The 18,195-nt window shown below is 43.8% G+C and overlaps 1 protein-coding gene across 6 annotated transcripts in view; it reads right to left on the bottom strand.

Moving 5' to 3' along the window:
• Positions 1-18,195, bottom strand: part of mdn1 (midasin AAA ATPase 1) — a 94,642-nt gene that overhangs the window by 65,201 nt on the left and 11,246 nt on the right. For all 6 annotated transcript variants that reach the window (XM_028440380.1, XM_028440382.1, XM_028440381.1 and 3 more), the window contains 2 exons: positions 15,838-15,952; positions 2,883-3,067 (listed from right to left, as the gene is read on the bottom strand). In XM_028440380.1, the coding sequence (XP_028296181.1) occupies positions 2,883-3,067; positions 15,838-15,952 (300 nt within the window). The remainder of the gene's footprint in view (positions 1-2,882; positions 3,068-15,837; positions 15,953-18,195) is intronic.

The following is an 18,195-nucleotide window of genomic DNA, read 5'->3' as shown; positions in this document are numbered from 1 at the left end:
TTAGTCTGAAAACATTTGGTCTTCATGCAGCTTCACAGAAAGGCTGATATTACTGGTTCACTTTATTACAAAATTAGAGTAGATAGTTAGGTAAGTCTTTACTGTCAATGCATAATCATACAAAGTACGACACAACAAAATTGGACCCAAGTCCCCCTCAATGCAAATCACATTTCATTCACACACAATATAAATAAATAAATGGGATAAAAAGTGCAACGAGGAAATTCATCGATACATTTTCAGAATAAAAACAGTATGAATAATAAATAATAAAAACAGTTCAGTGTGGGTCTGTCAGGAGTGAGCAGTGAAAATGCATTATTATGCACCATATTCATCTAACTGCCTTTTGAAAAATGGGACTACTTTATAGTTTAAGAGCCTGTGTTCCACCATCTTGAATTCACGTAATTCGGCCCCACTGCCTGTAAACATCCCACATTTACATGGGAGCTTTAATTCCTCTTTAAAGTGAAATAAAAGTTCATTCTTCTTTAACCTGACCTTGTAAACACTTAATTCCTAATGCTAAGTTAATTCTGAATTAAACTTAATTCTGAATTAGGTGCCGGTTTATTACATTTTTAATTGCAAATTAGAAAATTCCTTGTAAACAGTTAACACTTAATGGCGCTTTAAGTTAATTCCAGTCGTTCTGTGCATGTGCGACTTGCGGCGATGACGCGCTGGGTGACGACATAATTCAACATGGCGGCGCGGAATAGAGATGACACTATTTCATAACAGCCTTATGAAACATGGATATAATGAAAAACGGGGCTGGACGGAGGCATAAACATGCGGACATTCACACGTACATGGATCACACACACATGGAGATCAGCAAACTGAACAGGCTTCATCGGACGGATGAAGCCTGTTCACCCGGAGATGGAGGAAATGCATCCCCATACTGCTACACAGGCTGTAATATCACCAAGTTTCTCATTGTTAGAGCTACTATCTTTACCAGGGAGCAAATATTTATTCCTGGTTATTGTTTACTGGAGTTTTACTGGGCTTTATTTACCGGCAATTAGTTCCCATCTCCCTTACGCTCCACGGACCAAAGTGTGTTATTGTCGAGATGTTGCTTCAAAACTACAATCAAAATAAAGGTGAGAACAGTTGTCATGTGTGGTCTTCTGTGTTACAGCCGACAATAAAAGGTTTGTTGTCTGTTTTTCCCGATAGACGTGATCAACATGATACGTCATGTTCGCCCCTTGTCCAATCAGAGCCTTCCCAACCCCCAGACCAAAAGCGGAATTAACTAAAGCCGAATAAACCGGTTTTCCATTTAAAGCTCAGTTCGAGAATTACTATTTCTATGTAAACACAAAGCAGAACACTTTAATTCCAAATTACAAAAACATCACATAACCGTGGCCATTGTTTGCTATTAGACTAATGAAACTTTCAGCCTGCTTTTTAGATCATTTAGCAGCTTTTTCAGTCAAAATGCCAACATGTGCTGCTTTTCGTTGCTCTGGAAAAACAGGAAAAGGTAAATATACCGATGTAACCCTGTTTTGTTCACCAAAAAATGATAAACGCTGCAGTTATGTATAAATCTGAGACTGCAGGGGGCGAAAGTTCCAACGCCGCGGTTACGTACAATAAAGCAGAAAAGAAAAGGGACCTTAACCCTTGGGGCACCTATAAAAAAAAGTTAGTCTTTGAGCCTAGGTACCAAAATGGTACCCTTCATAAAAAGGATCGTAAAAATGTTGTATATAATTTCCCCCCACATTTTTTCACATCAAATCTTTTCAACTCCAGACCTATCCATAGATATAAAGTTTATTATATTTCTGTATCTTTATTTTATTTTTTAATGTTTTTATGCCCATTCTATCAAAAAAAAAAAAAAATTCAATGAGAAAAACAATATGCATTTTTTCAAAAATAAGGTGCAAAGTGCAACATTTGCTATGAAGTTACTACAGACTTGAGTAGGTCAATAATTGATAGGAACATTGATTTTGAGACATTATTACTTTTAGAGTTATGAGCATGTATTGAGAGAAAAAAAGGACTCTTTGAGCTTAGGTACCAAAACAGTACCTTTCACAAAAAGGTCTTCAAAATTTCACATATCATTTTTTTTCCCACCAAAAACGTCTTTTCCTTGTGTTTTGAAGGTAGATTTATTAGGTATTTTTGGGAAAACCACTTTTATTTGTCAGGATAAAAGTAAATCCAAAATATGTGGTTATAATGGGAGTCAATGGGACCAAATCCCTCCTGAACTCAGAGTGTCGGCACATTTTAAATCTCCTGTTCTATACATCTTGCTATAAAGTGATCATGGAATTATGAACATGAAAATAAAAAAACTCCTGGCCAAAGTTCATACAATTAGGCTTTAAACTGAATGAGATGTTGAACATTTAAAAGACTGAATAAGCAGAAGGTACACGTTTGCTCCTCAAAGGTTAAACAGCGGCTGACGCTCTGGTGGCTGAAGTTGGCATATTTAACATTCCTTTATGAAACAAACTAATGACCACATGGTAAATATTCTTTCCACCATTGAAGCCATTCGAAGAATATCAATAGATGGAGAATTCAAAGTAAAAAAAAAAAAAAAACTAATTTAACCCAAAAAGCTCTTTAACCCAATCCCTCAGCACAGTTCATCTGATTTGGATTTTACGGAAGGCCTGGAATGTATTTATTATCAAACCTTTAGTAATTTGGTTTTCTGTTGAAATAAAACCAAAAACCCAAGCAAACAGTTTTTTGTTTGAGCTTAAAATAAAATTAAAAAAAGCTTCTCCGTCCTGTAAACGGGGTCAGTTACATTTAAAGGATGGAAAATGCTCTGATCATGAAGGCACTAATCTCAGATGTTACGAGTGTGAGATGTCTCTGACCTTAATGACAGCGCTCTCCCCTCTAATGGTGTGCTTCTGTCCACTGACGGCTGTTCCTGGCTGTCACTGGAGCTTTGGAGACCACTCGTGTCCAGCTCAGAGTCTCTGTCCCCGGTCAGCTGGCAGTAGATGTCCAGCAGTCGGTTTGATCCCACCGCCAGCTTGGGGTACTTACTGATGACCACCTAAACACAGTGGGACATGACCACACATCCAGTTAGGATACTTTTAGGCCTTAAGCTATGGTTACAAACCTGGCCCTGGATTTCCACTGGATCCGTTACTGCAGCGAAACAGCAACGCAGCTGATAAGTTTCCATTAAAACCATTATGTCAATTTCCACCACATGCAAATCTGCATCAGCATAATACCATAACTGCTTTAACAAAAATAAGCCCGTGCGGGACAGGAAGACAGAATAAAATATCCAAATTATTTTCAAAATAAAATACTCCGCGTTCAAGGCAGATTGTAATTCCATCCATTGACAGAGGAAAACACCGACCTTCCAGGGCCTCCAGCGGGCCCATTTCAGAGTCAATCCAAAAACTAAGCAGATATTAGGACTCAAAGGAAAAAAACGTGTCCGCTGATACCACATTTTTAAAAAAATTAACACTTTTTTTTGGCCCAAATATTGTCCGTTTCGGCTCTAGCGGGCGCAATCTAGACTCTACCAAAAAAAAAAACAAGCACACATTCGATTAGAAGGACCAGATCATTCTGTTGATACCATGGTTGGCCTGATCCGAGCACTTTTGAAATTGTATTTCACATATAAATATTGCATTTATCCATGGTTGTATCACTTACATATATCGCGCGATTACACGTGATTTAGCGGGATCTCCTGAGTTCTTGCTGCAACAGACACGTAGGAAAACAGGAGGCAGTGGGGATTGACGGACAGCAGATTGCGCTGCAGTAACACAGCAGAGACGTTTCGGAGCAGTAACAGATCCAGTGAAAATCCAGCGTCAGAGATGCAGTCAATCAAAATATCTACATTTCAGAACAAACTTGTACAACAGTGCATGAGGAGCTACATAATAGGCAACAATTTGTGCAAATAGGGGATTGCAAATCAACATGCTTAAATTAAACTTGTGGAGTCCCACAGGGGTCAGTTTTGGGTCAAATATGATCATTTTTGTACATTAATGATATATGTAAGAGTGTCAAACCTCTTAAACATTAATATATAATTTCTGTGATGGGGAAATTTTGCAGCAGCTTTTGGAGGAGCAGAAATAATTAAATTAAAAACATGGTTTGATTTGAATACATTTTCATTAAATTTAAACAGAACCAAAAATATGCTGTTGGAAAATGCTCAATAAAAGTACAAGTAATGATAAACAATGTTGAAATAGAAAGGGTGTGTTGGGGCAGAATAATTAGTTATGCTTAATAATATAATTACTTATATTTTAATCCTTAAGCCTAGGGGTGTAACTTTTCATTGTGTGATTTCTCATGTCTTCAACTTTAACTTGTCTTCACTCTGGGTCAGGACAGCCTGTCCGAAGTTTCAAAACAACCACAAGGACAGACACACACACTCACATAGCACACCCCATACACATTCATTCATACACACAAACACATAGTTCGCACACACCTCCGTTTCCATAGCAACCAGATAACGAGGAGCGAACTGTTTTGACTCAAAGAGTAAAACTGTCTTTCTTTCCATCTCCTGCCCTCCCTCTTTCTCCCTGTCTTTATCCCTATCTCTCGGGGGGGGAGGAGGGAGGGGGGAACTAAGGGGAGATATACGTGGCTTTAATATTGTGTCTCGTCACTCTGTCTTTGGATCGCCTGGCCAGGGGGTCACCATTTTTGTTTCCACTTTGTATTCTTTTATTTAGTTTAGAATAAAATCATTTTTTATTAATTCACCAACTCTTCAGTCTGGTTTTCATCACTTCCCAACGCAGAGGGTGTCATACTGCCAAAACGAGGTAACCTTCCTCTTTTTCCACCATAACAATTGGCGTCACGAACGAGATCCCTGTCCGGACCGTGTGCGCGGCCCGCGGCCCATTACGGGGGTGACGGACGCGTCAATGATCCTAAGCCAGCATTTAATGTGCAGGATACCTCCGTGAAGGCTCGCATCGGGTCGTCGCACGGTTGGCACGGGACCAAAACGGACCACGGTGGACCTCAAACAATTCGGCTAAAAAAGGTGAGAAGCTGGTTTTTTGTTCACAAAGCCTTCATGCTTCTTTTTTGTTTCTGTTTTATTTTGACACCTCTGCTGTGGGGCGTGAGAAGGTGGCTCCGGTCCAGTTAAAGTTGAATAATATTAGAAGTGCCCAAAAAGAACCCTGACAGTCGAGTTTACCCCGGTTCGGTACCGGAGGTTGTGTTTTCCTTCAGTTTGGTACTGTTGTGAATAATCTCCCAAACTCTTATTTTCAAGAGCGGTGGTTGAGCCTCGCTGATTTAGAGATTTTTTTATATCTTTGGAGACGGACGGCGAGTGAGTTTTACCCCGGTTCGGTACCGGAGGTTGTGTTTTCCTTCAGTTTGGTACTGTTGTGAATAATCTCCCAAACTCTTATTTTCAAGAGCGGTGGTTGAGCTCCGCTGATTCAGAGATTTTTTTATATCTTTGGAGACGGACGGCGGGTGAGTTTTTCCTTCGGTTCGGTACCGGAGTTGAGATTGTGACTAAGAGCACGGCCGTGCCATTTCTGCCTGATCAGCAGCTGGTAGACTGTCGGGGGGCATAATGGGCAATAATCTAAGTGTAAACCCCGCTAAGCCGGAGGTGGACTGGAGTGCACCATTAGTGGACCAGATGAAGAAAAAGTATGGTGAAAATTGTTGTGACAAGCTGCAGGTTTGGGTGGAATGCTTTGGTTTTCCAAACAGAGGCAGCTTGAGCGAACGCCAGCTCACACAGCTGAGAGACGCGCTATCTGAGCATAAACAGCAACTTTTGAGCAAAACAAAGGTTAAAAGCAATTATGTGAAAGAAATGATGGCACATGAACGCTGTTTACACATTTGGCAGAAAGAAAGTGCACACAGGGCTGCTAGGGATAAAAAAGAAGCGGTTATAATGCCAAAACAGGAAAAAATTAACACTGACACATTTACACACACAAGCAAAAACCCTTTCATCACACACACACACAAACCACACCCCCTGCTCCATTGTATCCGGACGTCACGGCTCCACCCTCCACCACGTCACCACCTGCCTCTAACGTTTCTACCACGGCTCTCTGCCGCCCTCTGGTGGCAGAATTGGGTAACACAAGTAAAATTCCAAATTCACAGTGTAATGCTATTGGTCATCCGGCAGAGGGAGCCAAAGCTCCACCATACATTTACCCACAGGCCACAGCTGAAACCCTCAGCCAAACTATGACACACAATGGGGCCACAGAGACTTCATCTAATGCTTTTCCTCCAATTTCATACACTTTGCCAGCAATTCAAGTTCAACCACCATCATACAAACCCACGTTACATGACGATGACGCTGGGGCAGCACATTTGGCCCGTTGGGTCCCACAAGCATGCCCACATGCTGTTCAACCTGTGCAAGAGCCGCAATCTACAACCAGTTCTTCAACGCAAAGCACACCCACCATCAGCCACGGTTGCCACTGTGGACCGCTGACACGATCACGGGCGCAGGTGGACTCCACCTCTGATTTGGACTCTCCAATCCAGAACTTCCGCCTTCCAATGATCGAATACCCAGGCGCTACAGACAACGTTTTGGTTTACAGACACATGCTGCCTGAAATGCTTACGGCAGCAAAGGATGAGTTTCCACCCATCTCAAATGGAGGAGGGCCATTTGGGGATGCTCTCATCGCATTCTGTAAAGTTTGGCGACCAACTGGGTCAGAAATAAACAGACTTCTCAAGACTCTGCTGACTTCAACTGAATATGCCCGCATTCAAATCTTCATCGAAGCACCCCAAAATGCTGGGCTACGTCAGACGGTTTTGGGCTGGAACCCCAATGGAGACTGGGAAAAGCACGTCCAAGCCACCGCCGCACTCCTCGCTCAGACTTTCAGCGTCCGCGTGGACATGAGCCAAATTCAGGCCTGCACGCAGTTACCTACTGAGCGGGTTGACGACTACAGCCGCAGGCTGACAGCCTGTGTCGACACCTTCAGCGGCCACGTCAAGCCGCCACAAGGCTACAACACACCTGATGAATCGTCCTACGAGGCCCTAGCTAAAAGCTTCCTCGTATCGGGGCTCCGCCCCTCTCTCCGCTCCACAGTCGAAACAACACTGATTGGCGGATGGCAAAAGAATCGTTGGACTGACATTTTCAAATACGCCTTACATGCTGAGGACCTTGAAAACAAAGCAAAACAAGGCAATGATGGACTTATGCTGGCAAACGCCCTCCCTGCCCTCACGTTGTTCCGACAACACCAAGGCTACACTTCTCAACGACATGATGACCGTGACAGGATAAAAGAAAACAGAGACAAGTGCTTCATCTGCGGCGCACCGGACCACTGGTCAGACACATGTCCCCACAGGAACAAGCCCAAACGCAACAACAAAAAACGCTACCCTGCCAAGCGGAGACCTGAAGGTCGCCCTCCAAGGGAAAACGACCAACAGGCAGATTGACTGGCGGACGCGGGTTTGGGAGAAGCCGTGACCGTCCAACCGAAGGATACAACGCTTACTCCTCCGACTAACAATGCACCGGACACATCATCCATTTTAGCCCCAGACACACATTCTATAGAACTGATTAACACAAAGAGACACGCGTTGCAACACCCGGATTTTCACACTGATGATGAGTTATTTAGGCTTTTTCCAGACCTAGCTGAAGAGGTGCAAGCTCAAAAAGCCCTCCAAAGAGATTTGTTGCATGAAAGGTTGTTTTTTGACTCGGAGGCCTCCCTTGATGGGCCGACATCGTGTCTGTTCATGAAGGCCGACGCCTACGAAAGGTTACCGGTAACCAAAATCATTGTTAACGGTACTCCGCTTCAGTTTTTGATCGACACTGGCGCGACAAACTCGGTGATTAAACTTTCCGAACGCTGCCGTCTACAGCTCATCCCATCTTTCGTTTATTCGATTTGTGCTAATGGTGCTACTTCTCGCGAACCCGTGTCCACACCTGCTTATTGTATTTGGCCAGCAGGGAACACACACTTCTCCCATCAATTTGTGGTTTCAAACGACTGCCCAGTGAACCTACTGGGCAGAGACCTGCTTCTTAAACTTAAAGCAGTTCTCACCTGCACCGATGCCGGAATCGAGATCTCACGACCTTTAACCCCAGCACAAATGTTCCTCAGACTGTCAGACTCTGTAGAAGAGTCCGCCGGCACACTTTTTGTTTACAACTGGTGGGTTAGTTTTGATGATGCATGCACGCTTAAATTTTGGGCCGCACAACATGTGCCCAAGCACCTCACATTTAAGAAACCCGAGTACAGCCACTGCACAGTACACGTCTCACAACACCCAGACCATCCCTTTGCTGAGACCTTTTACAGGGACACCTGTATAAATGACACCTTAGCCGCCGACTTTCTCTACTTTGACTCTCGACACGCTGCTGTTGCTGTACAGCTAACGGAAGACCAACTACCTTTGTTTGACGTAGCCGACTCTTTTCCTCACATCACGGTGGCAAAAATTCCTAACCTTCAGTGGAAGGACTTGGGCCCTTTTGTTCTGCGCTGTCATCTAACCAATGACTGGCAACAAACTGAAGACCTTTTGACATGGTATTCACCGGCCGCGAGTGCCCATCGGGTTAAGGTTCCCCCACTGATCATTGACTGCCTCCGTTCGGTTTTTGCCATCAGCCTGTCCACAGGCTATCGACTGACCTCGCTGACAGCACCGCAACCAGGGGACATCTCACCCCTACTGTCTTCAGTGCCATCTGGCCTATGGGCCAAGCACAAGTATGACGTTGGCCTCATCAGAGACTGTGCTCCTGTGGTGATCACACCTAAGTCCTCCTACAGGCCCCACAGGAAACAGTACCCCCTTCGACGAGATGCCTTAGATGGTATCCAAACGGTCTTCGACTCTCTTTTAAAAGAAAAGGTGATTGTGCCATCTGCCGACTCCCCAGTTCTGACCCCCATTTTTCCAGTGATGAAGATTCGCCCAGAAGGCCAACCGACCGAGTGGAGGTTTGTGCAGGACCTACAGGCTGTTAACTCAGCCATCATCCCTCCTGCTCCCCTTGTTCCAAACCCCCACACCATTCTTTCGCTGATTCCATCATCAGCGAAGTACTTTTCGGTTGTGGACCTGGCCAACGCATTCTTCAGTATCCCAGTACACCCGGACTCACAGTTCTGGTTTGCCTTCATGTTTAAGGGACACCAGTACACGTGGACCAGACTGCCACAAGGTCTCACGTGTAGCCCTCACATTTACTGTTCTGCCCTTGAGCAGAGCCTCTGTTCCCTTGTCCTCTCGCAGGGATCTTCCCTGCTTCAGTATGTTGATGACATACTCCTTGCAGCTCCCTCCAAGGAACAGTGTGAACATGACACTATATCTCTGCTGCTTCACCTTCATGAACATGGCCACAAGGCTACACTTTCCAAACTTCAGTTTGTCCAGGAGGCCGTCCAATTCATTGGTCACTCTATTTCACGTGACGGGAAAACCTTGTCCAGCAAAAGAGTGGCTTCCATTGTCGCTCTCCCAAAACCTGCGACCAAGAAGCAAATGTTGTCCTTTCTGGGCATGTGCTCATTCTGCAGAAACTTCATTCCTGACTTTTCAAGCTACGAATGTCATTTGAGGGCAGTGGTGAAAAACTCACCCCCTAAGGCCCTTGTCTGGACCCCTGAAGCCCTCCGTGCTTTTGAGGGCTTAAAAACGGTTCTCCAGACATCCCCTACGCTGGGCATCCCTGATCTCCAACGCCCTTTCACACTGTTTGTGGATGAAAAGGGTGGTTGCATGACCTCCGTCCTGTGCCAGCTGCACGGGGACAAGCTGAAACCTTGTGGCTACTTCTCAAAGAAACTTGACCCAGTTGCAAGAGCCTTTCCGCCCTGTCTGCGCTCAGTCGCGGCTTGTGAGGCTGCTGTGTCCTCAGTTCGTGAAATCACTGGCTATGCTCCCCTGCATCTCCATGTGCCTCACTGTGTCACCTCCATTCTGAGGGACATGCAGACCTCACACGTCTCAGCGGCCCGCTGGCTCAAGTACCACACTACCCTGTTGGGTCTTCCTGATGTGCATGTCCGCCGTTGTTCTACTTTGAACCCTGCTACTCTCCTACCTCTCCCGGAGGATGGAGAGCCTCACTCTTGCATTGCTGCTCTCTCTCAGGTCCTGGTTCCTCGCCCTGACCTTTCCTCTGTCCCTCTCACTAACTCTGACTACATTTTCTACGTGGATGGCTCTGCATCCCGGGACCCTGACACCGGGACTAACAAAGTGGGCTTTGCTGTTGTTTCTGATTCAGCCACTGTTTCCTCTTCCTCGCTCCCTTCTCACTACTCCGCCCAAGCCGCCGAACTCTGTGCTCTCACCGAGGCGTGCCGCCAGGCCTCAGGTAAGTCCGCTACAATCTACACTGACTCTCGCTATGCCTTTGGGGTAGTGCATGACTTTGGGGCGCTCTGGAAACAGCGTGGGTTTCTCAAATCTGATGGCTCTCCTATCCTTCACTCTACCCTTGTGTCTGCTCTTCTCGATGCTATTCAGCTACCTTCCTCTGTTGCTGTTTGCAAATGTGCAGCTCACTCCTCTGCTACTGTTCCTCCCTCTTCTTCCTTTCTCTCCACTCCTCAACCAGTCGCCTCTCTGTCTGAACTTTCCGCCTTTGTCACACCAGCCGACCGCCACAAATGGCAGGCCTCAGACTGTCACCAGGTGAGTGGGGTTTGGTACGGCCCCGATTCAAAACCTTGCCTACCGACTGCTCTTTTCCCTGCTTATGCTAAATTGACACACGGTCAAGCCCATGTGTCAAAGGGTGGTATGATATCAGCTGTTCAGACAGTGTGGTACACAAAGGGATTTTCTTCCTTTGCAGCTGAGTTTTGTCAGAAATGTATGATCTGTGCTAAAAACAACCCAGGCAGAAAGAAACCTTTGACTGGCCAGACAGCCCATCCTCAGCCATCCATGCCCTTTCACCACTTGCAGATGGATTTTGTTGAGCTAACACCATGTGAAGGAAAGAAGCACTGTCTGGTCATCATAGACATGTTCTCTAAATGGGTAGAGGCCTTTCCAACCAAACACCAGACAGCCACAGCAGTAGCCAAAGCACTACTAACTGACATCATTCCTAGGTGGGGCATTCCATACAAAATCTCTTCTGATAACGGCACACATTTTGCCAGCCAAGTGATAACAGAGTTGGGACTAAGATTAGACATGGATCTTAGAAAACACTGCAGCTATCACCCTGAGTCCGCTGGGGCCGTAGAAAGAGCTAACAGTACTCTGAAAAACAAGTTGAACAAGTGCATGGACCAGACAGGGCTGAACTGGATCAAAGCTTTACCGCTTGTCCTCCTTCAAATGAGACAACAGGTTAATCCAAAGTCTAAACTTTCACCCTTTGAAATCCTTTTTGGACGCCCACCCAATGTGGGTTTATCCCCCTCAGTTTCGTCCTGGGCTGAGACAGCGCTCCAGGACGACAGTTTGATAAAATACTGTGCACAACTCTCTACGATTCTTACTCTCAACAGGTCCAGAGTACGAGCGGCCCTCCCACTGACTACCACCGAGAACCTCCATGATATCCTTCCAGGTGACTTTGTGATCGTGCACAACGCGAGACGAAAAAGGTGGACCGACCGAAGGTGGATCGGCCCTTTTCAGGTTCAACTGACGACACACACGGCTGTGAAGGTCGCAGAGCGAGCCACGTGGATTCACGCATCACACTGCAGGAAGGTGCCAACACCAGTCGACCCTGATCTTGAGGCGACTGGTCAAACGGAGGAAGTACCAACATCACCACTGATCGTGGAACCGCAGTAAGGAGCGTTTCCTCTTTTCTGGATTAGGAGCAGTGTTTTGAGGAGCCTTTGTTTGCCCTGAAAGTTGCAACGAAGGGCAGAAGAAAAAGTCCCCGGGGTTACAAGCTAATCTTTCAAACGGGGCATATGGTCTGTTGAAACCTTTGAAATCCAACCTTGAGGACATCGTGGGAGATCACAAGCATTTTCCCGCTGTGATGAAGAGGTCACGAGCCCCTCTGTTTATGCCCCAGGAGCAGGCTGGAATTATGCCACTATTCTGTCGTTTCATGTCACTCGTGTTCTGGTCATCGATTGGCGCGATGGTCCTGTCCGCGGTTCCAGTACTCCTCTGGCTCCTGGCCTCCAGGGGGACAATTGAGGACACTGGACTTGAACCAATGAATGCAAGTGTTGTTCCTAATGTGAATGATTCTTTTTACAGGGTGACTAATGCAAGCAGAAATAGACGCTGGATAAACGATATCGTCCTGCACGACACTTTAGCTGCGACCAATGTTACTCATCCGTTTTTCACAAACACCTGGTACCGATACGCGCACTATCAAGCTAAAAGTAGGGGCCTATCCAACTGTTATGTTTGTTCTTACATGCCTGTGTCATCAACACATCCCCGCTTAACCGCGATACCAATGGATGCTTCCGACTCCTTTTGTTATTTGTCTTACTCTAACTTCGGCATGGGGGACCCCAACCGTTGTTCTAAACAGCCAGTAAAAAAACTGACTATACTGCGCGATGATACATCCTCCGCTATGTATGTAGATTACACGCGAACCACACTTTTTCCCTTCTGTTTCGCCAGAAATGGAACTCGCAAACTAGGCCAGATTCCCGGTCACAATTGCAATTACACTATGGGTCCTGAATGCGACACCGCACATAATTCGCACACCTGTGCCCACGTTCATACACCCGGGACTAATGGCACGTTCAATTTAGCAAAAGGGTTTTGGCTATGCGGTTACAGACTGTATACACACCTTTCCCCCAACTGGGATGGGGTGTGTGCACCCGTGCATGTGACTGATCACACATACGTAGTCTCAACTATTCCCCTTTCGTCACGACGTAAACGCGAATCACACACTCCTTTGGGTTTTGATCCACACGACGCAATCTGGGGCACGGACGTTCCCCCCGAACATAAACTGTGGACGACAGGCCAGAAGGTTACTCTTTCGCTGTTCCCCTGGGCGGGTGTGGGCAAAACACTGCTGCGCGTCGAAACCTTAGACTACAGGTTTAAGGCCTTCGTTAACGCATCATTTTTGGCCCTTACTGGCCTCTCGGGGGAGGTCACGAATATACGTTTAATGGTCCTGCAAAATAGAATGGTTCTAGACCTACAGACCGCGGCCAAAGGAGGCGTTTGCGCAATGGTAGGTGCATCTTGTTGCAGCTTTATCCCGGATAACACGGCAGACGGTCAGATCATAGCAGAGGCAGTCAAAAACATTTCCAGGCTACGCGATGCCATGAATAAGGATAGCTTGGCCGGACCGGATTGGTTTTCCACTCTACTTGCAGGCTGGCGCCCTCTCTTGGTTAAGATCGCTATTACACTGGTGTCAGTTCTTCTTCTTCTCTGTTGCGGTATACCGATCTTGCGTCGTATAGTAGAGGGTTTAGTGCAGAGCGCTTTCCCAAGCCGGCACGTCCGCCTAACCGTTCCAGAGATGGAGATCCAGCCTGAGGTGTTTATGATGCATGTTTTTGATTCTGATGATGACTCTGCTCAGTGATGCCACCTACGCATGTTGTTTTATATGCTATGCTATGCTATGCTGACTGACATTGTTTTTGCCATGTGTATTTTCGCTATTAGTGATATATATAGTCCATATTCATTGCCGTGATCGCCAATGATTTTAGTTGCTAAGGGTATTTGATTTTATTGTGATGGCCTCGTCTCACGTAATATTCATTATGTGTTTATGGGGTTCTTTGACTTTTCCTCCTTTTTCTTGCTCCAACTTTGGGGATGCCTGTGTCCCCTGAAAAAAAATAATGCTTATATCCATAGTGTTATAACGGTGTCAATATCATTTGTCCTACGGACCAGGAGGTTGCTAAAGTTACACTAATTTTGATTAATGTTTTATGTGTTTTGGGCTGTGCTTTGCTAAAGATAAACAACTCACTAATTAATTTCGCTTTTTTGTGTTGGACTTTGTCCAAAAAGAGTGGATTGTTGGGGCAGAATAATTAGTTATGCTTAATAATATAATTACTTATATTTTAATCCTTAAGCCTAGGGGTGTAACTTTTCATTGTGTGATTTCTCATGTCTTCAACTTTAACTTGTCTTCACTCTGGGTCAGGACAGCCTGTCCGAAGTTTCAAAACAACCACAAGGACAGACACACACACTCACATAGCACACCCCATACACATTCATTCATACAAACACAAACACATAGTTCGCACACACCTCCGTTTCCATAGCAACCAGATAACGAGGAGCGAACTGTTTTGACTCAAAGAGTAAAACTGTCTTTCTTTCCATCTCCTGCCCTCCCTCTTTCTCCCTGTCTTTATCCCTATCTCTCGGGGGGGGAGGAGGGAGGGGGGAACTAAGGGGAGATATACGTGGCTTTAATATTGTGTCTCGTCACTCTGTCTTTGGATCGCCTGGCCAGGGGGTCACCATTTTTGTTTCCACTTTGTATTCTTTTATTTAGTTTAGAATAAAATCATTTTTTATTAATTCACCAACTCTTCAGTCTGGTTTTCATCACTTCCCAACGCAGAGGGTGTCATACTGCCAAAACGAGGTAACCTTCCTCTTTTTCCACCTTAACAGGTGTATCAAAATACATTTCTGGGTTTAATTCTTAATCACAAAATCTGCTGAAAACCTCATAAAACGTGAGAGCAAAAGTAGCACAGAGCATTGGAGTGATGGTGAAAGCAAGGCACGTTTTGAATGAGAGCACTGTATATTCTGTAGAGTTCACTTGCATTACTATATTTAAATTATTGTGTAAAACTATGGAACAATACCTACAAAACCACCTTACGATCACTAAGCACACTACAGAAAAGAGCCATCCATATAGAACACAATGTAGGATATTATGAGCACACCAATATACTGTTTTTACACACCTTAAAGTTTGGTGATCTGGTACAATTTAAGACTGCACAGATAATATATAAATCAAAAAATAAACAACTACCTGGCTGTAAACATACAAAAACTAAACCGAACCACAGACAGACAGGGGGTTTATAATATAACTTTAAAGGGATGATAAACTTGAAACAACATTATACTCAGACTAATTTAAAAAGTATGTGTATTTCTATTTGTGTGGTAGTTTTGCTGAATGATCTTGGCGAAACAATTAAACTAAATATGAATATAATGCAGTTAAATTATAATTATTTTCTTTACAAAAAATATATCTTTGAAAAGTACAGCAATGAAGGAGAATGTAAATCTCACGTGTTGATGGTGTATGTTCATTTTGTTTGTCTTTGTTCTGTTTTTCTTAATAACTCGATTTATTTGTTAATTTAGTTTAATTGGATTTTGCAGTTGTTAGAGTTGAATAACTAGGGTAGGACTTGACAAGCATAGGCTTCTTCCTATCACTAACTATATATATATATTTTTTTGTTTGTTCTAATTAGATAAATGTTGCTTTTTTTGTTTTTTGTTTTTTTTAAATCAAACTTTATTTACAATATCTGTAAAATGATCACTTCCAATATTAGAACTTTAATTTAATGTTTTCTGATTGATATGTAGCAGTTTGCAGTGTTTCAATACAGAACAACACGGTTTGTTTACTACAACTAACAATGAATAGAGATTTAACAGTTCTGCACATAAATTGCTCGGAAATTCATACAAATTCAAGATTTTTGGCAGCAATGATAAAAAAAGAAGCTGCAAGATCCAGAAAGGACTGAAAATAAAAAGATATTTATCATTACAAACATCAATCACACTCACTTTCTTTAGCTCTTCTCTTGTCATGTTGAACATTTGAAGCTTAGCCCAGTACTTGTCCAGCAGTGCTGCGTGGGAGTTTTGTGGCTTGTGCCAAGTACCACCACTGTAGTACATCCTGCAACACAAAAAGAGTCCTTTATAACCAGACGCTGCATCCTGACTCCCTCACGGTTGAAAAGTGGGAAAACATAGTCAATCACATTTATATCATGGAAAAAAAAAAAAATCACATTCTCCCTCAGATTACAAACAGAAAGGTTTACCAGCTTTGGTCAAACTGCAAGTAAGCTATGTTAAATATGTGTAAACAATTTGTTGCTGAAATGTCTCAGCATCTGTTTGTATGTTATATGTGTGCACACTCCTCAATTGTAAATAGTTATTAAAGTAAAAGACTCAAAAATTGGAAAAACATGGGAAAGGGGTATATGGAGAGAGAAGTGTTTTAAGTAAGTCATGTCAGAGACATTTTTCCTTTTTATTACTGTTTTTAATATATGTAAAGCTGACTATGAAAGGTTCGAGGACGTTATACACATTAGCAAAAAATAAATCAAAAAAGGAGTCCTTTATTGTCACGTTAAGGGCTTTATTTGGTAAATATACTTCATTCACATGTAGTCTCATAGCGCTCTATCTACACCAGAGGGGTATTCCATAAAGCGGGTTATGCTCAAACTCTGAGTATCTTCAGCCTCAAATGAGGGAAACTGAGTATCTCATTCCTAAACGCGAGGTATGTTCTTCTCTGAGTATGTTACCATGGCAACATTGTCCATGAACTAAACCTGGTCGCTGGCAGGTTTTATCAAAGAAACCCTGGGTTTCTACCTGGCTCCGCCCACCTGAACACCGTTTCTGAACACTTTAATGAACCTTAACACTTTTCTCTGAAACATAGTAGTAACATCACACACCACAGACGTGATCATATCATTACTAATGTGTTGCTTTACGTTTTTTTCTTTTGTGTGTGCAAACGGTAGTTTTCTTTAAAACATTATGGATACAGATCATTAAGTGAAAGACACTGAGAGGTTGATCTGCATTAAAACATCTACTGACATCTGTAGCAAAGTTCCCTGAATACAAACCTGTGGATAATATAAAGGAGGAGATGACAATTTAAATGAATCCACTTTTAAGGCTTGAATGTTGTTTCATATTGTTATACAGTTAAATCTGTAGATCATGCATCCTTGAAGGTATGATGGTGCAGTGAATTGTGACGCTGCTCTTGAAAGCGATGGGTCGCGAGGGTGGGTTGGAAGCCCCTAATTTCACGCATTATTACCTAGCAAACCAAATTCTATATTTAACAGAATGGCTAAAACCAAAAGAATACTACAACACCTGGCTAGAAATAGAACAGCTAGACTGCAAACATATTAAACTCTCTGATCTCCCTTTTATCACTGCGACCCTCAAACGTCATAACTGCTTTAAAAACCCACTGATTGCCTCCACCCTGACTGTGTGGTGGAAAGCCCTGGACATTACAAATGTTCAATTAAAAACTAGCATGTTGTCTCCAATCTGGCACAACCACGACTTTACAAACAGAAAAACACCGCTTTATCTAAAAACATGGGAAGAGAGCGGAATTATTCATCTCCAAGACCTCTTTGAAAATTATAAGCTCATGACATATAACAATCTAACCCAAACATTCAATATAAATAAAAGTAATTTTCTTCAGTACTTACAAGTAACAGAGACAATTAAGAAAAATACGGCAATAGATTTAATCACCTTACAACCTCCAGAACTGGCTATATATATGAAAAAAATCTCAACAAAAACAAAAAAACTCTCAAAAATATACAGAGCACTCTTGAACACTAACTCTACCACTTACCAATCACTAAATGGGAAGCTGAACTCTCAATCACTACAAACACCGATTTCTGGACAGAAATTTGTAATACTTTTAAGATGACTAAAAACACAAATCTTCAGCTAATTCAATACAAGGTCCTCCACAGATCCCACATTACCCAACAGAAAATGTATAAAATGGGCTTCTCCCCAACAAACATCTGCTCTCAGTGCACCCAGGGAACAGCTGATTCATATTTACATGCCGTATGGCTTTGTCCTCCAGTTCAACAGTTTTGGTTTCTAATCACTGAAAAACTGTCCTCCATTTTGGACTACAGGATTCCTCTATCTCCAAATCTATGTCATAGTTGCTGGGGGCTCTCTTTGCGGGGTCTCTCCGGGCAGTGCCGGCCTGGTGGGGCCCCTTCCCTACGGGTGGAGCTTGGTGCTTGTCTCGTCTCCTGGTTGCCTTGGGGGCCGCGCCTCGTGGCGTGTGGGTCTGGGGTGGCCTGCCGTGCCGGTGTGGGGGGTGGGCGC

This window comes from Gouania willdenowi, chromosome 24, assembly GCF_900634775.1.
Source record: "Gouania willdenowi chromosome 24, fGouWil2.1, whole genome shotgun sequence".
In the NCBI taxonomy this organism is placed as follows: domain Eukaryota; kingdom Metazoa; phylum Chordata; class Actinopteri; order Blenniiformes; family Gobiesocidae; genus Gouania; species Gouania willdenowi.
The sequence above is the reverse complement of the archived record's forward strand: the minus strand, read 5'-3'. Positions and strand labels throughout refer to the sequence as shown.